The sequence below is a fragment of the Scyliorhinus canicula genome, chromosome 18 (assembly GCF_902713615.1).
Source record: "Scyliorhinus canicula chromosome 18, sScyCan1.1, whole genome shotgun sequence".
NCBI classification, from domain to species: Eukaryota; Metazoa; Chordata; class Chondrichthyes; order Carcharhiniformes; family Scyliorhinidae; genus Scyliorhinus; species Scyliorhinus canicula.
The window spans coordinates 98,143,200-98,166,187 of NC_052163.1; the positions used below are offsets into that span (position 1 = coordinate 98,143,200).

The 22,988-nt window shown below is 43.7% G+C and overlaps 2 protein-coding genes across 7 annotated transcripts in view; one reads left to right on the forward strand and one right to left on the reverse strand.

The window, feature by feature from the left end:
• march2 (membrane-associated ring finger (C3HC4) 2) overlaps positions 1-3,331 on the forward strand; it is a 57,746-nt gene extending 54,415 nt beyond the window's left edge. For all 6 annotated transcript variants that reach the window (XM_038776835.1, XM_038776833.1, XM_038776836.1 and 3 more), the window contains 2 exons: positions 402-611; positions 2,350-3,331. In XM_038776835.1, the coding sequence (XP_038632763.1) occupies positions 402-611; positions 2,350-2,502 (363 nt within the window). In that variant the 3' untranslated portion in view covers positions 2,503-3,331. The remainder of the gene's footprint in view (positions 1-401; positions 612-2,349) is intronic.
• LOC119953042 (ras-related protein Rab-11B) overlaps positions 1-22,988 on the reverse strand; it is a 151,614-nt gene that overhangs the window by 80,633 nt on the left and 47,993 nt on the right. The gene's annotated exons all lie outside the window — the stretch shown is intronic.

Below are 22,988 nucleotides of genomic sequence, written 5' to 3' on the forward strand. Positions count from 1 at the left end.
GAGAGGAAAGTAAACATCCAACCTTTTGACTTCTTATTAGGTATCATACTACCATGATTGAATGATTAAACCGTCTTGAAATGCAGACCATAATTATTGGGCTATGAATGCATTCAGTCCATTGGAATTGGTGCTAATGTTAAAAAGAAACTGTGAGAGAAAGCAGACTACAAACAATCATTCAATTTGTAGAGCATTTTAGGAGAAGGTTTCTTCCACACACGATCTGTATCAAAATCATAGACTTAAATAATGAACTGATGTATAGATTTGTTGCATTGCACACCAAGGAAATTTTCTCCACCCATCCTGGTTATTACCGTGGTATTAGTTTTGTTGTGTTTATCTGTTCAAATTGTCTTCTTTATATAGGTAGGTAATGCAACTGTCCTGTCTTTCAGTGGCTCAGAGATCCGGGTCCTAGGAATGAGAAGAGGACGTTATTTTGTGACATGATTTGCTTTCTTTTCATCACTCCATTAGCAGCAATCTCTGGCTGGCTCTGTTTGAGAGGAGCACAGGATCATCTACAATTCAATAGCCGCCTGGAGGCAGTTGGACTTATTGCACTCACTGTTGCACTTTTTACCATCTATGTCCTGTGGACACTGGTAAGTAGATATTAGAAATGCGATTAAATTAAACATCACCTGAGTCATTCCAGAGTAGTTTTGTTTATTTCAACTGATGTCCAAAAAGCTTAGTTGGGGTTACGGGGATAGGTGGAGGTGTGGGCGTAGGGCTGGTGCAGACACGATGGGCCGAATGGCCTCCTTCTGCACTGTAAATACTATGATTCTATTCTATGATTTAATCCTTAGACATCTGGGAGAGTCTCCCTTTTTCACCCCCCTCTGATAACGTGTGTCAGTGTTACTTGTGTATGAGCTGAAATCAAGCAATAGTACAGTAATCAAATCATTTTTTTAAATTAATGTTTTTAGAGTACCCAATTCATTTTTTTTTCAATTAAGGGGCAATTTAGCACGACCAATCCACCTACCGTACACATCTTTGGATTGTGGGGGTGAGACCCATGCAGACACTGGGAGAATGTGCAAACTCCTCACGGACGCTGACCCAGAGCCGGGGTCGAACCTGGGACCTCGGCGCCATGAGGCAGCAGGGCTAACCCATTGCGCCACCATGCGGCCCTACAGTAATCAAACATAGATCTCACCGCTCCTGGAGATGGGACCAACTGTGTGTGTATGTGCATGCGTGCGTGCGTCTCCTCGTGTGGCAACTAATCCTTACTTTATGAATGCTTTTGTTTTTGGTTTTCTTCATCCTCGACCCTAGGACCATTGGTTCATTACCCAGCGCAGGCCTTTTATCAACATCATTTCAAAACTGTCACTTGGGTACTGTGTGAAAATTGTTTAAAGCAACTACTGTTCATTATTTGTTACTGAAATTCAGTAAGTAACCCCAGCTAGCTGCTTCTCAACACCTGTGTGGCTTCAACAGAAGCTGTCTGTAGAATTGCCACAATCACTGACCTTTCACTGCGCTTTCCCATCTTCTGTAATGCAAACACAAAGCCCGTATTTAGGCAGGTTCCTGTGTGCAAAATTACAGAGCATGTAATTCAAGCGCCCTGTCCAAATCTCAGTGATGCCATGTTTGAAGAGAAATGTCTAATATGAACAGCTTTCCACTTTGTTGTCTCATTTGGAAGGTGCAAATGAAACTCGCTAGTAACTGACGAAGAAAAATTCAAACTATTTAATTATTACAGGAAAAAAAACTGCCTATGTTGGGGGCTGCTTTCCTGAACTTAAAACAGCAGAAAGGTTCCTGGTTCGATCTCTTCCCTGGACCAAATTGGCTAATTACCACCAAATCTAACTTGGTGGTGTAACAAACCTCTGTCCCTGTTCCAGGCAAGAGAGATTTTTTTTAAAGCCAGGCCTCCTGATTCCTGCTTATGATTACTATTCTTGACCAGGGACAAGTGAGGAAGTGGTTGGGTTTATGCATGATGTCAGCCATTCAACCTGCTTTCCAAGCTGATGCGAAGTTCTACTCCAAAATGTCACCAACTCTTCAGGAAAGTTAGTGTATGGGGGGAGAGGGGTGACACGTGGTGCAGTGGTTAGCACTGCAGCCTACGGCGCTGAGGCCCAGGTTCGAATCCCAGCCCTGGGTCACTGTCCGTGTGGAGTTTGCACATTCTCCCCGTGTCTGGGTGGGTTTCAGCTTCACAACCCAAAGATGTGTAGGTTAGGTGGATTGGCCATGCTAAATTGCCCCTTAATTTATTTTTAAAAATGTATGTGGGAGGATGGATTTTGATGGGAGACATCCAGTGCTTGTAAAATAACTCTTGCCGATTTTTGTCCAAAGGTTTCATTCCGCTATCACTGCCAACTCTACTCAGAATGGCGAAGGACCAACCAAAAGGTCCGATTGATGGCTGCAGACCATAATAATGCCACTCAACATTCTCTCCTTTCATCAAAGCTCGTGAGGAAAGATTCAAGTGAAACAATTGTGTAAATTTATTGGCAACGAAGTGCAAAGAAATGAAAATTCTCACATTTTACACTTGTCCCCAAAATGTTATGTTACTCCAGACAGCACCGGCACAACAACAGCAACGTGTTTAATGGGATACAAGCAAGAAATAAACTTCATTTGCAACATTCTCAGGAGCCAGTATATATGCAGCCAGCATCTAAATGCAATCTTGATGAACAATGGGATTAAAAACGTCATGTTATCTCTACTCAATTAGATGGTGGTTATTCTCCCATTGTAAGGTTGAAGCTTATGGAATGGAAATGTGGATTTTGAAATTTGACAATCATTTGTGCTATCCTGTGCAAAAGAACAGGGCAAAGAGCATGAGGATGAAATGTGTGTGAGATCTTAACCTACTTTATTATAAACTAGAGGCAGCAACTAGCCTTGAACATAAAGTATACCCTTAGCATTGCACAGTAATCAGTTATTGGGTCGGTCAGCACTAATTATGTTAAGACGTGGAGACCCGTCCGAATTTTATTTTTGCTGAATATTATTTTTAAATAGAGAAGTGACAGAGCCGAGATCCAAGCTCTATTGGAATCTAAAAAGTTTAAATGTGCACCCAACGGTTTGAATTATTTCCTATTGAATTTCTATAGAAGATGTGATAGGAAATGTGGTCATGATCTGTGTACATTATCTAACACTGACCTTATGCATCACTGAGTCACAACATCTTGATATCAAATAAGTGACAATATAATATTCTAACATTGGTGTTATGTTAATGATTCTTGGGCGGTTTTCTCCTGGCTTTAAGAAATTACACTCTTGGGCACCAAATACTTTATCACAAAAATATGATTTTAAAAACATGTAAAGTTAGCAACACTACAGTCAACTTTCTGTACTCGTGGCCACAGTGCATAGTCAGAGAGCTTGTGAACCTCACTAAATGAGAACTTCTGAGATCAACTTTATAGTATTCAAACACGATAGTGGTGTCCAAGGCAGGTTACAGTAAGTAAAATAAATCAAAGTGCAGAATTGGAGCCATTGAAATCATTAATATTTTGAAACCCATATCGAGCTCTTGAGATGGAAGGAACGTTTAGGAGAGGGTTAATCAAAGCACTTATTATTTTTCACTGCAACCAATTTGAGAAAATTTGGCTTGAATGAAAATGAAAGGAAATCGTTATTTGGTTTCAGAATAAAATGGGTTGGGGGCAGATTAAATATTTCTTCCCCAAACCTGCTTTTCTCATTTAAAGGTTGATTGCAGGAGCTTATAATGATTCTTTTGCTTTCTTGTCTGCCAGAGTAGGGATATATTTACATTTCCTTCCTATCTCTCTGTAGTCATCCACAAACATTTGAAGAGTGAAATAGCAAAAAGAATATTTGGACAAAGGGTCATTTGGACTCAAAACATTCACTTTTTTCTCTCCCTACAGATGCTGCCAGACGTGCTGAGATTTTCCAGCATTTTCTGTTTGGTTTCAGATTCCAGCATCCACAGTAATTTGCTTTTATTTTAGCAAAAGAATATTATAGAGTTTGTGAAAAATTTTAAAGGGGACTTATTGCATTTAAATTCACTTTTCAATATGTTTACTGCCTTTTAGTTTTCAGAATGTTTTCGTGTTTTTTTTTTTAAATGCAGAGTGCTTGAGGCACATTTTAAGGGTTTTGTGCAATTCCAAATGATGTAAAGTTTAAGCATAAGTTTGGTGAGACCATATCTTTTAAAATTTTATTTGGTTCAGTATTTCTCCTTTTGATCACTGATCTCTAAATTGAAACTGATGGTGACAGCAGTGAACTCTGAGTGTGATGACACCGCTCCTGCAAGCTCTAAAACATATTTATCATCGCTTCATACTTCTCCCTCTTTGTGGATTACCTATACACATTTTATAGCAAATCATTGGCCGGGCTTTTCTGGCGACAGAGATAACGACATTGGCCGCAAACATGATCTTCCAGTCCCACCAAAGTCATTGGCCATTTGCATTGCTTGCTGCCCCCGCCACTGCAGAACCTGCCACGAGGGGTGATTGAGAAACATCAAACAATAGAATTGTAAGCTGAGATGACACAAAGGTTCCAGTGAACCCCCACTTATACCCCCACATCACACTCTCAGTTTCCCTACAAAGAAAAATATAGACGCTTTGTCTAATCGTCTGTTGTCAATGAAAAAGGAACACTATGGGCGCGATTTAACCAAATGGGAACTATGTCCCATACCGAGCACACTCGCAGTACCGAGAAACACAACATTATCTAACCTGACTCTGATTAGATAAGGGACCCCAGGAGGGAACGCGAGGCCAAGGCCTCGCAGTCCTATTTTCTGCACTCAGGAGCCCCATTCGCCCAAATTCTTCAGTGCAGGGATACATTAGGATGCTAGATTTAAATGGTGTCCCGATCTCTCAAGCCCCCAAAGCAACCTTCGAACCCCCCCCCCCCCCCCCCCCCCCCCCGGGGGCTGGCCGAAAGGCCTTAGCCGGTTCGCGCATGCGCCGGTGCGTCAGCTGCCGCTGACGTCACCACTGGCGCATGCGCGCTGGGGGATTCTCTTCCATGGTGGAGGCGGAGGAAGAAAAAGAGTGCCCCCACGGCACTGGCCCGCCCGCCGATCGGTGGGCCCCGATCACGGGCCTGGCCATCGTGGGGGCACCCTCTGGGGTCCGATCGCCCTGCGCCCCCCCTCCAGGACTCTGGGGGCCCGCTCGCGCCGCCAATCCCGCCGCCACCTCTGGTTGAAACCACGGCAGCGGGAGAGGCCTCTCAGCGGCGGGACTTTGGCCCATCGCGGGCCAGAGAATCGCCGCAGGGGGCTCGCCGATCGGCGCGGAGGACACGCCGATCGGCGGGGCGTGATTCCCGCCCCCGCCAATTCCCGGGTGGCGGAGAATTTCTGCCACGGCGGGAGCGGGTTTTGCCGGCCCCGGGCGATTCTCCGACCCTGCGGGGGATTGGAGAATTTCGCCACAGTACTCAACCCCGCTCGGCCAAGGTCTCCAAGACAAAGGGGATAGATCCCAATGCCTTGGTTACCTCAGGAAACTGTAATAGAGTGAGACGAACTGTCTTGTTCTAATATGCAGATTTGTGATCCCAAAAAGTGATCCCATCTACGATGGAAGGGCTTCACACTGTGATGTCTCGTAATATTGCGTTAAATCCCATGAGGTGTGGCGAGTCGAGTAGATCCTGGGAGTGGGGTCTCCTGCATTGCGCCGTGGCATGTTGTGTTTTGGGCACAGCATGGCTGGTAGTTCGCGCCCAATGTTTATGCATTTGTGATTCTGTCAACTTTTCCATAAATTGTGAGATAAAAAGAAAACCTTTCAAACTGAAATGAAGTACAGAGGAACATTGGAAATGCGCTTTGTTTTTATTAGGTCTTCAGTATTCTGAATTTTTTTCTTTTTTTAATGTAATATTGACTAAACCAAATGAGTACTTTAATCAATTTGGCAAATGAGTGGGTGTGCCTTCATTATGTTCGCAACCAGTTTACATGGGAGTGGTTTGTGATCTTATTGTAAGCAATCTTGTTCTTCAGCCTTGAACTGTTGATTGGAAATGCTAAATATGAATAATCATATACGTCCAAGCACATGTATTTGTTGCTTAAGAAAATTGGCATAATAAAAATAACATCAACGTGTTAGCTGCCTTGCTTACTAAAAGAAAACAAATATTGTGCTTTATAACATTTTCAGGACACCCCAAAACACTTCACAGCCAATGGATTACTTTTATAGTGGTTCATTGACCTTGTAGATAAACTAGCAAAAGCAGTGCACTGAATGGATGCTTGAACAATTTTAGTTGAAGGATGAGTATTGGCTCGAAGAGATCTGCCTTCACCTCCTTAAATAATTCTGTGGCATTGTTTATGTCCACTTAAACAGGTAGGCAGGACCCTGGTTGATTGTCTCATCTAAACAACAGTACCTCTGACAATGCAGCACTCCAACTGAAGTATCAGACTAAATCTTGATTTGTGGTAAGGGGGGTGGTATTCAATCTATAAACCTCTGACTTGAAGTAGAGTGCCACCAACTGATGCAAACTGACTTTTTTAGTTAAGGACATTTTGGAAAATGTTATGCTTTTGACTGCTTATTCTAGTGCTCTATTAAAATCACGACGTTTTCAATATTAGAAGGGTACAATACCCCACTCTTCTTTGATTTGGTGTGAACTCTGTAGTGATTCTCAAAGCTTTAAATCTGGATACAAACTTACTCTGTTTATTGCAAGACCAACTGCGCAATATATGGGGATGTGCAGAGCCTTTTCCTCTGGTCAGGTACAGGAATCCCAGCAATGTAATCTGTTAATGGTTGAACTTTCCACTTTTGAAAAGCTGCCTAAATTTTATATTCCATTGCCTGGCTGCTGGGAAAATCTTGCTGACTTGTGCAACACGCACATTATCATTGTCAGTATTTAACATAGACAAGCACCTGCCTGTGGACCTTTTAAATACAAAACTGTACTGTATAAAGAATGTGAGTCGGTTCACATTTCCTCTTTTTGCTTAATGTGGTTTCTGACTTTCTTTATAACCTGCCATCTTGAGCCTTAATTTGCTTATTTGAACCTCTATTCTCCAAGTAACTTCAACATGCTGGTTGGATAGGTATTCTGCGAATGTTTTTTGTTTTGATATTTTTTATTAATCTGTATAAAATTGCACCTGTGTTACAAATGCAAAATTTATTTTTGTTTAAACAAAATGGTACAAAACAAAACTTGGGTTGTTGCCCTTATTAAATCTTTTAATTCATTGCATTAGCACATTTTTGATGACCAGATTAAAAGTGAAATTGGATAAGAGTTTCTCGTTTAAGTTGCAAACTCTCCTTTTCATTTGACCTGCAACTTTTAACATTGCATTTAAGTCCTGTCCAAAATCCGTTTGCAAAATATATTTGCTGTACGAATGAATTAATCTTCGCTTTCCCATTCTTGCTGATAGAATTGGTTTAAGAAAAGTAATTGTTTTGTCTAAAGTCAAGTGAAATATGAAGACGCAGTGGATAAGTAGGCTTGATTCTTTGTACCTGGTTGAAAGTGAGGCTAACCGAAATGTGAAAATGATTTATGATACAAAAGAAATTAAATCATGGGAACAAGTTCCTGCTCACTGATACTGGAAAAGTAGCAGTCGTGATGTAATAATGACCATTTATCAATCCTGAAGCCATAATGTGAAATTTGGGTAATAGTTCTGCTCCTAATCACTGTCCACTAACCCCTGTGATAGGCACACCTATGTGGCTATCTGATATGTGAGATGGACCTGGCCCCTGATACATACCAAATAACCTCTTAATAGTTTCTGTCGATGTTTACCTCATGAAAGCATTGCCATCGGGATGCGTATCAAATAGGGTGACCAGCTACTATGTGACCTGTACCCCAGCAAGAGTTAGCTTATTCGGGAAAGTTGGGGAAAATTTTATTTCCTGTTTTGTAAGTACCAATGCTTCAAGGAACTGATCCATTTTTTTAAAAAATTGAGCATTTCAAAAATGTAATATCCGCACCAAAAAAAACAGGTCTGAAATGGTTTTATCCAATGACTGTGTTGACATTGTGAAACAAATCCATTTTGAAAAGTGTGGGAATGTAATTGAGATGTAGCCATAATTATTGCACAATGTTTGAGCTGTTAGATTTGGACATTTTCCAATGGTGTGTGCTGAAGTTTCAATGACTGACAATCAGTCCTTCCCTTTTGAGAATGGAGCAGAACAAGATAAACCATGTCATATTCTTTTTAAGACCCTGTTTCGAGCTCTTGAGCTCTTTCTTGAACGTCTTTCAAAATTTAAAACTTAAATTGGTGCATGGGTATTTTTGTCAATGTTTCTGAAACTGAACTTTTGCGCCCAAAGAGTCTTGCTCGTTATACTGTTGAACATGCAACATTAGAGTGTGCACAACTGTGTTACGTTCTTTCTGGGGTTTCATTCCACTGATTGTCTTAGATTAAATGGATCCAAATAATTCCATGACCATTCTTTGCTCTTCTTACTTATTGGACAGAGAGCTGGTTTTAAACATTTGAATGGGATTGTAATGCATTTGAGGATCTTGCATAGATGGAATGGCACAGCAGGATTGACTATTAGAATATTTCTTAAAACTGGACAACGCCATTCGAAGAGTGGGGCATATTTTATACTACACTTGTGTTTACAACCATTTATATACACTTTTAAAAAAAATTCCACTTTATCTAGGATGAGTACAAACCCAATAATAGAACTTGAGTGTGATATTACCAGCCCCCGGGTGGTGGGCTAGAGGGGGAAAAGCGTCAGTAAAATGCCGGGAAGCTGAGTTAGGTCAGCTGCCTGGCGCACTCCTACTACCAGGGAAATTTCCCAACCGTGGGAAAGGCAGTAGTTCATTGAATGGTGGTGTGCAACCAATCTAGCCAATTGACTTCCAAAGTGAGGACCATCTTCCCTGGCAACTGGTGGCAAATGGCCTCTTCTGCCTTGGGGCGGCAACCTCCCTGCAGCCTTCAGTGGGGAGACATTTGAGCCAGAGACCCCCATACCCAAGAGGGGACAGTGAGTGACAGTTGCAGCTCATGCACTCTTGACGTCACTGCTGATGGGGTTTACCACTCCAAACACCTGGGCTTACTGCATGTCTTTGACAGAAAAACTAAATGCCCTCTTACCCTGCAGGTGCACCTCAAGATGCACCATTATCCTTGCTGCCTCAGCAGCCACCTCACTCGGTGGCGCTGCTGAACTTCTTCACTGCCAGCCTTCTGATTACCCACAGCATGGATTGCCTGCCTGCCATCTTAATCGGACAGTAGCCAATTAAGAGGCCTCTTCAAGGAAGATTGCCACTGTGGGCTCAAAAATGCTCAGGATCGACGTATGGTCCCAGTACCAGGATTCACCCCCTTCGGATAACATATATTTGGTCCTAAATTGGTTAAAGTCATTCTTTGTTTCCAATTAATGCTGTTAATTCTCGTTAATTACTTTATTTTTGGATGTTGCTATTTCTGAAATGGCAGGGTTGCTGAGCCATATTCATCAGAGTTTTCCAGTTTGATCCTGGTCTTTGCTGAATTGTTTAGGTTGCGCGTAGGGGATTAGAGAGAATAATTACCATAGTTTCTTGCTTCTTAACACTATCCCTATTGGACAGCCAGCTTGTATCAATATTGAGCAAGAACATAGTTTGGCTTGATTTTGATACAATCAAATAGTCTGCCTTTAGTCACTGGAGGCTCTTCTGTCAAATCAAAAATGACTAATTGAATAAGGTAGTGAAGGAAATATACCCTTTCAAAAAAGTGACAAATTGAAAGGACAAATTAAGAGTGGAGAATTTATATCTTTTAATAACCTTTCTGAATATTCAAATTTGAAAAAGAGTTAAGTCAGTATCTAGAATGTCTCATCCAGGATGTCATTTCAATGTTGGTAACTATCCACCCAATCACAACAGTGCACTGATTTGTATCTGTGATATAAAATTTTAGCCTGACTATTAATTATGGAAAAATTATCTCTTCTGTAAATCGTCTTTCTCTTTCTTGGCCATATATCAAAATGATGAACGTCACCTTTTAGGAACGTAAGAACATTTGGGTGGATATTTGTTTTTAGTGCCATCGTATGAGGAAAAATACTGGGTGGGATTCTCCATCCCGCAGACCTGTTTTCTGGCATGGCGTGCCCCCCGCCGGCAGCGTGACCCTCCGCCCTGGCAGCTGGCCAATGGCATTTCACATTATTGCCACCCCCGCGCCTTCGGGAAATCCTGGGGCATGAGTGCACTGCCGGCGAAGCAGAGAAGCCCACCAACAGAGAATCATGTATTATGTTACTCATACGGGAGATCGTATAACAAAAGTCCACCCAAATCATGAATTTCAGAAATGTTCTTACCTTCCCAAAATGTGATGGGCACCACTTTGATACATGGCCAAGCAAGAGGGAGATTTACAGAAGAGGAAAATAGGAGGATATGATTTCTGAAATCCTCCCTAAATCTGAAGTGTTTGTAGATGACACTCTAAAATAAGTTTAACAGAATGTCGCTCACTTTTCTATTGGTTTTAATTATTGAATGAAGCTGAAGTCTTGTCCTCGTTGGGAAAATTCCACTTCAGAATAATAACTTTATTATTTGTTTTTGTCTCTTTGGAGGGTAAAGAAACATATTTTAAGAACCCTCTCACCTTATGCAGTTGGCCTTTTAATAGTGGATTTTCCATTTATTTCAAGATAGATGTCTGGTTTCAAGTGTGTTTTTGCAAAGATTGCATCAAGCTCTTTGCTGGAAGGATTTTGCATGGAAATAAAGTGGAAATAAAGAGGTCTTGGACACCTCAAGGCATATAGTAAGTTCTTGTGATTCTGTCCCAGCAGTAGTTAACTGTTATATACATTGTTAATGTCATTACTCTTCGAATGTATAATGTTTTAAATATCTGGTTTGCAGTTGCTATAAATTGTAAATATATATCCAGTCATTGTACTCTGGCTATCGGCTGATTGTCTTCATTCCATTTTGTAAATAAGATACATGTATTCATTATTCAATTTAGTACCATGAATAAACCATATCCAAAGTCAAATCTGCTTGATGATCTTTTGTACTAAACTGTTTAATGCATTCAGCTGTATGCTATAGAAGAATGAATTTTATTAAGTTTGCACCTTGATCAAACAAAAATTAACATTGTGCATATTTCTATTTTATAAGACATCAGAGTTTAATTTTTAAATCTACGCTAAGTATATATGAAGTATGGATCTCCTATGCAACTAAGCCCTATAAAGCAAGCAGGTTCAGGTTGCATTTCAACTGAAACAACACGAGGACTGCTGGGCACGCTAGTGAGGTGAATTGGGCAAGGTTCCTGATTGTTCCTGGACTCACGTAACTGGGAAATGCACAAGTGGCTGGCCATCTGGTAAGGACAATATTTGTTTTGGTTCCACTTCCCAAACCATCCCTCAAGGCCAAGTCAGTGCTTGTGGGGGTTATAACCATTGAATCATACCTACAGTTTGGATGTAGAGGAAGATAGATGTAGATGTACTGAATGGATTTTGATCATCATTTGATTTTGATGGATGTAGATGTACTGAATATATCATAGAATCCCTACAGTACAGAAAGAAACTATTTGGCTCATTGAATCTGCACTGACCCTTTGAAAGACTTCCCTATCTAGGTCCTATCCCCCACCCTGTAACCTCACCCTAAGGGCAATTTAGCATGTCCAATCTACCTAACCTTCACATCTTTGGACTGTAGGAGGAAACCAGAGCGCCAGAGGAAAACCACAAAGACACGGGAGAAAGTGCAAACTTCATATAGACAGTCACACAAGGTGGGAATCGAACCAGGGTCTCTGGCGCTGAGGCAGCAGTGCTGCCCACTGCAACATCATGCTGCCCCAAATATAATGTCTTAGGAATTTATAACTAGCAATGTGTTCCTCCTTTTACAATTCAACCAATTATATGATGTTATAAGGATTTTTTGTTAATCGCATCATGGGTCTCGCAAGATTAGCCTTTATTGTCGATCGCTAGGTGCCATTTTATTTTATTTTTTTAAATGTAGAGTGCCCAATTTTTTTCCAATTAAGAGGCAATTTAGTGTGGCCAATCCACCTACGCTGCACATCTTTGGGTTGTGGGGATGAAACCCACGCAGGCATGGGGAGAATATGCAAACTCCACACAGACAGGACCCCAGCATGTTTCTAGCAGGAGAGTCAACAATGTTCATATCATGGATATCAAGGAAGTTGGTTAGACTCTTGTTGGACAAGGTCATTGCCTGGTCTTATTTTATTGTGCATGTTAGTTGCATGCAAGCAAGCATGGATTCATCCATTATTTGGGAAGTTACGGATGAAGCTGATTGCTACCGTCATTAGTGAACACTCCACTTCTGACTTTATGATGGAGGAAAGACATTGAAGCAGCTGCAGATAGTTAGGCCTAGGGCAGCGGTTACCAACCTGTGGTCCACAAGTGTATTGCAGGTGGTTCATGGAAACATACAATTACATGCACCTAGTACATAATATAATCAATGTTACATTATTATTTGCAATGTAATTTGCTTCACATTGTTGTGTAATATAATCCAAAATGTATTTGTGAGTGCATCATAAACTATTAGAAATAGCTCCATTTTGGGGTGGCGCAGTGGTTAGCCCTGCTGCCATACAGCACTGAGGACCCCTGTTCGATCCCAGCCCCGGGTCACTGTCTGTGTGGAGTTTGCACATTCTCCCCGTGTCTGCGTGGGTTTCACCTCCTCAATCCAAAGATGTTCAAGCTAGATGGATCAGCCGCACTAAATTGGCTCTTAATTGAAAAAATGTAATTGGGTACTCTAAATTTAAACAAAAAATGTAGCCAATAGGGTGGCATGTTGGCACAGTGGTTAGCACTGCTGCTTCACAGCACGAGGGATCCAGGTATAATTCCGACCTTCAGTGACTGGAGTTTGCACATCCTCCCCATATCTGCTTGGGTTTCCTCCACGTGCTCCGGTTTCTTCCCACAATCCAAAAATGTGTAGATTAGGTGAGGTTGCGGGGATAGGATGGGGGAGTGCACCTAGGTAGGGTGCTCTTTCAGAGGGTCAGGGCAGATGCGCTGGGCCAAATGGCCTCCTTCTGCACTGTAAGGATTCTATGATCACCTTCTATGATCCCACTCCATCCTAGCTGCCCCCTCTGGTGGATCAGTCCTGTTGGTGGAGAAGGGATAGCCAGGGGTGGTGATGGGGGAGTCTTGGGCCTACAATATTGTGAGTATCACTCGTGTGTCAAGTTGTTGCTTAACCAGTGAGAGATAGTTCTCCCAATATTCACTAATCCCCAGGTGTGCTGGACTGTACAGAGTTGATTGGCTGTGTGTCCTTTTGTTCTTTAATAGTTTTTCAAATTTTTTACAATAGACGCAACAAGGTTACAAAAGAAAATCAGTGCAGAACAGAACAAGAGTTATAGCAAACATAGGAACAAGCAAGACATGATAAATTCAGAACAGTGTTCTTAAGGAACTGGTGCCTCTAGTTAATATGTTGTTCAATTGATCCGTTATATAAACCAATTCAGTGGGGGAAAGGAAGAAATGTTCAGGACGCACACCTTATGTATTGTGATATCAAGACTAACAAAATGAAAATAAAATAGCTCATGGAAATTCCAAAAGGATTAAGTCAGCTAAGGTGGAGCCTATGAATTTAAGAAAAGTGTCCCATACTTTAGAATGCATCAGACTGAGAGTGGATCACAGAAATTAGGAATTCAATAGGGATAAATTCCATAATTAGTCTGTGCCTGCTTTGAATTGAAGGATACTTGCCACTAATCCAGGAGCATAGGATATTCTTATGAGCTGCAACGGTCAGGATGTTGTACAGCCTTTTTTTTGTTAGAATCCGTATTCTCCCATCTGGAAGATCCAGAATCAGAAACACAGGATTAGGCGCTATGATGCTTTACATTCTAGCCCATGGTGGGTACTTTGCAGTCTTGGAAAAAGGACTTGGCAATCAATAATGATGAGGAGACATAGGGTAATATATGGGAATATGCCGATAAGCGTTTGGTTTGCAATAAGGAAACAGAGTTCAAGATACATCCTGTTATATCCCCGATGTGCCCTCCATGTCTGGTAGTTAGTGTGATTATATACATTGTTTATGGACTGGTGTTCAGATTAATTCCTACTGGTCTGGTGCAGCCAAAGAGCTGGAGAGAATTTTTGATAGAGCCGTAGCAACATAACAAGGCCCCTGTTGCCATCCACGCTGTCACTGAACAGTGCGTCAGACTACTCCAAAATGCAGTTCCGATGCCCAGACCACTTTGGTGGTGCACTGCAGTACACCCCCCAGCGGGTCTCCCACTTTGTGATGGTCTGCTGTCCTTCGCAACCTGGCACAGCAGCGGGGTGACATGCTGGATGAGGGGGAGGGACATGCGGCCTCATCTGAGGAGGAGATGGAGGACAGGGAGGATACACAGGAGGACCTGGAGGATGAAGGACATGCAGTGGCAAGGGTCCAGCCTGAAGGACCAGGGTGGCTTTGTCCGTCAACTCACTCTTTTCCCCTCACAATCCCTTCTACCCCCAATCCCTCCTTCCCCCTCCCTCTCTTTCCCTCCTTTCCACCCATTTCCCTCCTTCCTCGTCCTCCCTTCCCCACCCTCCACGACTACCCAGTTCCACCCTCAAAGGGTGGATGTCCTCTGGAGGGCCTGGAGCCGGGGAAGCACTTAGCGGTGTCGCCGTGCTACCCTGTTCTGCTCAGTGCCCTTGAATTGTGCCAATGTCAGGAAGTGGGGGGGGGATTCGGAACAATTGGAAACTGTCATTGCATCTTAGGTGGCAGGCCCCTGGTTGGCCTCTAGCGTTTTCACCTCCCTGACAGTGCCCTTGAGGACCTGGGGCAGCTGGAGTAAGCTCCAGAGGCCTCTGTGTCATCTCACTCTGCCGGTCCTGGCAGCTCCCCATTGCCTGCACCATGGGGCCGACGGCCCCAGTAATGGTCCTCAGTGACTGAACCATGATCTGCAGTGTCTCAATAGTGGTCTCCTTGGAGTTCTTCTCCAAAGTGGTCTCTTGGATGGTGGTAGGGACTTAGGATGGCCCAGCCCCATCAGATGGAGATCCTGCAAGACAATGGGCATGTGGTCAGTGAGAGGGAAGGATCATTTTGTCTGACATGAACAGCTCACTTGAGACAAGTCACCTGGGTGAAGAGGCAATGAATACTCATCTCTGCGGCACAGGCCAATGTCGCTGTCAATGACTGCTCTCTCCTTGGTCAACGCTGTTATCTCCACATAAGGGGTGAAGACACGGATCTCGGATACTCTGCCCCCTGTCTTAGCCCATAATAAACGGAGAGGGGCTATCTTCTCCTGCAGGGGCAAAGAGAGGACATTGTGGAGCCACATGCTTTATGGGTCAGGGGGATCCAAAACAGATGGCATCTATGGGTACCACACCTGGACAAGAAAGGGTTGCGCTTGGGGACCTGAGGAGCAAGCATCAAGATCGGATGTGGGGAAGGTGCGAGGTATCAGTCAGTGTTTTCTGGGGAGGGGGGGTGGCAGGTGGAATTGATGCTAGGGGAGAGGTGGTAATTTCCCCTTGCAGCTTGTTGGAGTTCGTTGGTCTTCTGAGATTGTAAGGTGGTCCTCCTTGTCATGCCTGCACTGACAGCCACTTCCACTGATTCTCAGGCGCTATTGTCGACCCTGGTCTTGGTGACCCTGCTGCTGGTCCTACTGTGTGGGGGACAGGATGCCCTGTCTTGCATCCATAGCGTCAAGAAGCCTGGCTAGGTTGGCATCCCCAAAGTGAGGAGCAGTTCTGCATGCTGCCATGTGTGTATGTTGACTGGGAGTGAGTGGTGATGGAGTGTTTAAAGGCAGCCTCCTTTTGTTAGCGGCGAGACACTGAGTCTGCTGAATCAGACAGCCACTATTAGCAAGAAACTCACAGGGGTTTATTTCCGGTACTAAGTGCTGTTTAATATGGACCACAAACTCACCAACAGGGCTGTTGAGAAACATCCTGCCACTCGCTCCCAAAAAGATACTTGAAAGTTTTCTATTGCATCGCACCCAACGTTTCTATGCACGGAACCTCTAATGACCACATATACCACCATTGTCCTTAGCATATGTCTTTACCTTGAATGGGATGTTCTTGTTGATCAGGATTGCCACACCCCTGCTACTTGATGAAAAAGAGGTGTTAAAAAACCTGCCCCACTCATTCCTGCTTCAATTTTAAGTGCTCCTAAAAAACAATGAGTTTCTTGTAACAAAGTTACGTCTGCTTTCTCCTTCTTGAGAAAGTAGAGAGAGAATAATTTTCCTTTTGATAGGATGATGAATACCCCATACATTCCATGAGCAAATTTTAAGATTAAATGCTGCCGTTACACATTGCAGAAGAATAGAACTGGATTTTCATGCCACAATATGGCGTGTGCTATGAAACTCCCCCCCCATCCCTAACTCAGTTTACACCAAAGGGGCACCAAAGCATTTTTAATACGTTCCTTTCACGGAATAAAAGACCTGTCTGTACCAATGCAGGATTATGGCAACAAGACATTAGACCTCATTATAGCAATAAAAATACACAAGAATCACAATCTCAATAGTTCCACGGGCACATTCCTCAATAAGACCGAGAACCCGTAGGAATAATCCCAGGGGCATACTGTCATTGCCGACAGGATACTATCTCCTCATCAAGGAGAAGAGAAGAAAAGCCAATAAGGGAATGGGAATCAAATGCTCCTCCCACATTCTAAGCCTACCCATGGCCATGGCATACAAGGCTCAGGGCCAAGTGCTGGAAAAGGGGATTAGAATAGTTAAGTGGTTGTTTTTGACAGACACAAACGCAATGGGTTGAAGGGCCATTTCTGTGCTGCAAACCTCTATGGCTCTATTACTCCAAGACCTGCATCCACCATCCGCCCTCTGACAATAGTGCCACGCGATTCTGCCTTGACTATAAAACGGATAATAAGAAAAAGCAATGGATGATATGTATACGGGACATCTACCATGACTAAGTTAATAAGAGTCCCTGAAACACTCAAGGAGAAGAAGACATTCTATACAGTGCTCAATTATTAGTGTCTCTCCTTAAACAGGATAAGAGACAATTAATTCAGGCGGACAACACCATGATGGCGAAAGAGTCTGGGTTAAAACTTTGAGTTTGTCCAAGTTCATTCCATCAGTCCAAATCCTTGTCCTTCATCTTGCTGAAGGCCAAGGTAGTAGTCACGTTATCGAAAGATTTAGCAGAGTCATGAGATATAACTTTCAGGGTCGCAGGATAACGAATAATATAATTTACTCAAGCCACCTTGAGTTGTCTTCGAACTTCATTGAAGCCTCGGCACTTTATCTTCATGTTGCCAAAATATCTTGGAAGAAGGAAATCCCTGCTCCCTCGTGGAGACCAGTCCCACCATGCCTTGACATCTCCAGGACCTTCTGGCGATATTTAAAATTGTGAAAGCGAATGATTATAGGCTGGGATGAAGACTGTCGCTTCGCCTTAACAGGATATGGTGCACCTTTTCCAATTTGAAACACCCAGCTTTCACATCCAGCTTAAGAAAACATGGTAGCCAGTTCCAAAAGACTCTAATAGGAGTCTCACTCTCCACTTCCTCAGGCAGACCAATGACTTAGATATTCTTTCTCTGACCTCAGTTCTCCAAATCTTCCAGGATGTCTGACATACCACATAGCTGGTTTTCCAAGGACTGACTTTGAGCTTCCGCGGAGGACGCAACATGTTCGAGGTTCAGAATTCCCCCCTCTGTATCATCAAGCCTTTTATTAGTATTCTGCAACTTTGCCTCCTTAGCACAGAAGTTCTGAGTCAGGACGCCGAGTCTCTGATCGATAACACAGATAATGTCGGCAGTCATCATTTTCTCCTTGGAGAGTGCGTGGATCTGCCTTGGAGAGTGCGTGGATCAGGCCGGCATATTGAAAGGGTGGCTCCACCCCCACTAAATCCACCTGCGCCCCTTTATTGCCGGATGTCTCTACATTTTTGGGTATCATCTTACCAATACCATTTTACCAATACACATCCAGAAGTCTTCCAGGGTCATAATATCAATTACTATGTCAAGGATTATGCAGATGAGTGTTGGGTAATCGGGATAAATTATGGATTATAAATGAGCAGCGCCAGAGTCCATGGAAAAGCGACTATTCCCATGTTTGCATAATGTGGTCCCCGCCTTCATTTGTCTTGTGCCCAGACTGATGTTCGGTGGTCCTTCTGGTTTTATGTTCATTGACTTCTTGATGAAACTGAGTAATGTAGTTGTCCCAGCCATTTCATAATTGCTGTGGGTCTGCATTCATATATAAACCAGACCAGGTAAGGACAGCATGTTTCCTTCCCGAAAGGACTTTAATGAACCAGATTAGTTTTATCTCAATGCAGTAGTTTCATGGTCAGCATTACTAATGCAAGCTTTTTACTCTAAATTTTATTTAATTAACTAAATTGAAATTCCCAGCTTCAGTGGGGAGATTTGTACTCCTATCTCCTAATCCTTAGTTCAGGGGCTGGATTCGCCGCCGGCGGGATGCTCGGTTTTGCCAGCAGTCTAGAGGTTTCCCGACAGTGTGGGGCTGCCCCACAATGGGAAACCCCATTGACCAGCCTGCGAAAGGGAGCATCCCACTGGCGTGCTGAACCAAAAATCTGGTGCGGTGGGACGGAGAATTGAGTACCGGGCCTTTGGATTACTAGTCCTGTAACATACCAATGTGCTACCACACCCACTCAGGATGCCTGGAATGAATCGGTTTTACAACATCATAATACCAAATTGAAGTGCTTATACTGCCACATGATAAACTTACTGGACTCTGAAGCACTAATGGAAGAAGTCAAATGTTAATCTCTGCGAATGTTCAAATATTGATTACAAAACCTAGTTATAAAAGGAACATAAACATCTTGAAATCATACCAAAGCAAAAAACAGCTGGTGATAGAGATTTTACTGATTTTAGAGATTTTAGGAGTTTTTACTTTACTGACATTATACTAACAAGTGGATAGCATTGTGGCTTCACAGTGCCAGGGTCCCAGGTTCGATTCCTTGCTGGGTCACTGTCTGTGGAGAGTCTGCACGTTCTCCCCGTGTCTGCTTGGGTTTCCTCCAGGGTGCTCCGGTTTCCTCCGGGTGCTCCTGTTTCCGCCCACAGTCCAAAGATGTGCAGGTTAGGTGGATTGGCCATGATAAATTGCCCATAGTGACCAAAAAGGTTAGGAGTGGGTTATTGGGTTACGGGGATAGGGTAGAAATGAGGGCTTGGGTGGGTCGGTGCAGACTCGATGGGCCGAATGGCCTCCTTCTGCTCTGTATGTTCTATGAATCTATCTATGAAAAGATTAGCTTCTGGTCCATCAATGCCATGATTTTAAAATTCTCCTGCTGTTTAAATCCCTCCATGACCTTGCCCTTTCCTATCCACGTAACCTCCTCCAGCTCTAAAGTCCTTTGAGAACTCTGTGTTCCATCAGATCTGGTATCTTGTGTATCCCTGACTCATAAAATCCTGTCCCAATATCTCCTTTGGCTTAGTGTCAATTATTAACTGATTATTCTCCTGTTGAAAATCTTTGAGATGCTTTGCTATGCTAAAGGCCTCATATAAATGCATGTTGATGTTGGCATCATCTTGCAGAAGCTAGGTTAATAGGTCACAAAGTAGGATTTAATATTATCCAGGGAGGAGTAACCCAGCCTATATTCTCTCTCATACCCGGCATCCCCATTCTTCAACTTAACATTGGGTCCTGAGCAACAGCCAACACGTACAAGAATGGACACGGAAAGTCAAGTGACAGGCAATGGGGATAAAAATATATACCTCCTGGTAATCATCCTAGCCATAATCAGCGATAGATGTAGAGGGTGAGTAAGTCTGAAAACTATTATATGCTCCCCCCAGGGCCCCCATTAATAGGGGATCCCCACAGGGACCCCTGTAATAGGGGGACATTCCACAGTGATCCCTGCCTAGAGGGACTCCCTCACAGACCATTCCCCCCCCCCTCCCCCCCCCCCCCCCACACACACACACACACACACACAGAGACCACCCTCCAGAAATGGGACCTCTGGAAGCTAGAGAGCAGTCTAGACAAGGGCAGTGAGAAGAATTACAGCTGCAACATTTACCTTGCAGCTCCACTTGTCCATTCCTCGAAGGAGAACAGCTTTGACCAGCGTCTGGTTCCCACAGATCCATTATCTGCAAGCCATTCATAGCTTTCTAGTCGTGGTCTGTGATTGACACTTAGCCACAGGCTCCATCCCTTTCCTTGGGTTTCTGAACCACACCATACACAACCGTGGTTGAGTTTCCGACCACATATCCACTCCATCACCAAAACTGCCTACTTCAATCACTTGTCTTCACCACTGCCTCAGCTCATGCTGCTGAATCTCTTATTCATACCTTTGTTATCTCTAGATTTGACTATTGTAATGCTTTCCTGGCCAGCCTGTTATCTTTCACCCTGCAGAGGGGCGGCACAGTACAGATGCCATCTGTAGGGAGAGAAAAGAGCTAATGTTTTGAGTCCAGATGACCCTTTGTCAAAGCTCGACAGCTTTGACAAAGTGTCATCTGGACTTGAAACGTTAGCTCTTTTCTCTCCCTACAGATGCTGCCAGACCTGCTGAAATTTTCCAGCATTTTCTCTCAAGGTGGTTGTGGTTGTTGAAGGTCAATCATCTCAGCTCCAGGACATCACTGCAGGAGTTCCTCAGGTAGTGTCCTAGGCCCAACCATCTTCAGCTTCTTCATCAATGATCTCCCTTCCATTATAAGGTCAGAAGTGGGGATGTTTGTGGATGGCTGCATGTTCAGCACCATTCACGACTCCTCAGACAATTAAGCATTCCATGTCCAAATGCAGCAAGACCTGGACAATATCCAGCCTTGGGCTGTCAAGTGGCAAGTTACATTCGCGCCATTCAAGTCCCAGGCAATGACCATCTCCTACGAGACAGGATCTAAGCACCGCCCCTTGACATTCAATGGTATTACCATTAGCAAATCCCCCACTATCAACATCCTGGGGGTTACCATTGATCAGAAACTGAAATGGACTAGCCATATTAATACTGTGGCTAGCAGGGTAGGTCAAAGGCTAGGAATCCTACAGCGAGTTACTCACCTCCTGACCTCCCAAAGTCTTTCCACCATCTACAAGGCACAATTCAGGAGTGTATTGGAATACTCTCCACTTGCCTGGATGAGTGCAGCTCAAACAACAATCAAGAAGCTCAACACCAGGGCAGCACCACTGGCTCACAGCGCCAAGGTCCCAGTTTCGATCCTGGTTCTGGGTCACTGTCCGTGTAGAGTTAGCACATTCTCCCCGTGTTTGCGTGCGTTTCGCCCCCACAATCCAAAGATGTGCAGGGTAGGTGGATTGGCCACACTAAATTGCCCTTTAATTGGAAAAAATGAATTTGGCACTCTAAATTTATAAAACAAAGCTCAACACCATCCAGAACAAAGCAGCCGCTTGATTGCTCCCCCTTCCACAAACATTCAAACCCTCCACCACTGAGAAACAGTGGCAGCCGTGTGCACCATCTACAAGATGCACTGCAGTAACTCACCAAAGTTTCTTAGACAGCACCTTCAAAACTCACAACCACTACCATCTTGAAGGACAAGAGTAGTGGATTACTGGGAACCCCGCCACCTGGAGGTTCCCCTGCAACTTCCTGGAACTCCCTCCCTCATAGCACAGTGGGCGTACCTACACTCAAGGACTGCAGCAGTTCAAGAAGGCCGCTCACCACCACATTCTGAAGGGCAACTAGGGATAGGCAATAAATGCCATCCTAACCAACGCCGCCAACATCCAGTAAATTAATTTTTTAAAATATATGAATGGCCGCCATCTATGATAGAACCCACCAATTGTCCCCTTTACCGTGAACTCCATAAAATCACTCAGTCATGCTGTGGCGCTACGTGATGTTGCCTGTCTCCATCTCAGCTAAATCCACTGCCAGGCCAGCAATGAGGCGAATGTAAGATCATTCGCCCCCACCCCTATCCTCAGCTCCGACTGGTCCAACACCCCAAATACAGATACTAACGGGCATGGCTCTACAATTCAGGATGGTCAATATGATGACAAAAAAGACCCCAAAAACTCACTTGTGACACTAATAAAGATTATTATTATTATGAGCTAGGAGGCATTGAAACAAGAACATGAATTGCGGCGAATTCATTTTAATGGATTGAACTCGGCCAACCAATGACATGGGAGGCTGTCTCATCGCAGTAGATCTGCTCTAACCCTACTCACTAGGCTCGTAAAATGTAACTTGCGAAGTGACGCCCATTCCCAGACCAGCTGCATCCATAAATAAAGAAAGCTAGTCCCAGCCAAATGGAACGACAGCCCCACCAGCCCTGCTCCTCCTCTCAAAGGGCTAACCACAAAATACTCGCTCTTCCCAACATTCAGTTTATACCCTGAACAGGAGACAAACCTTTTCAATATTCCTAATATAGCCACCATAGCTGGCGCAGGATTCCTTACGTACAGCAACAGATCATCCGTATACAGCGACATCCTCTGCTCTCCTCCATCCCTCACATTCCTTCTCCACTTATCCAAGACTCTTAAAGCAATTATCAACGATTCAATCACCAACGCGAACAAAACAGGGGACAGAAGATATCCCTGCCTTGTCCCCCTGTACAGCCTGAACAACTCCTATCTCATGGTGTTCATTTGCACACCTGCTGACGATATTTCATATAACAGCCTAACCCATGGCGCAAACCCAGGAGTGATCCCAAACTAGACTCGCCAACTTTAAGGGCATTTAAGTGGTCACTGGATAGACATATGG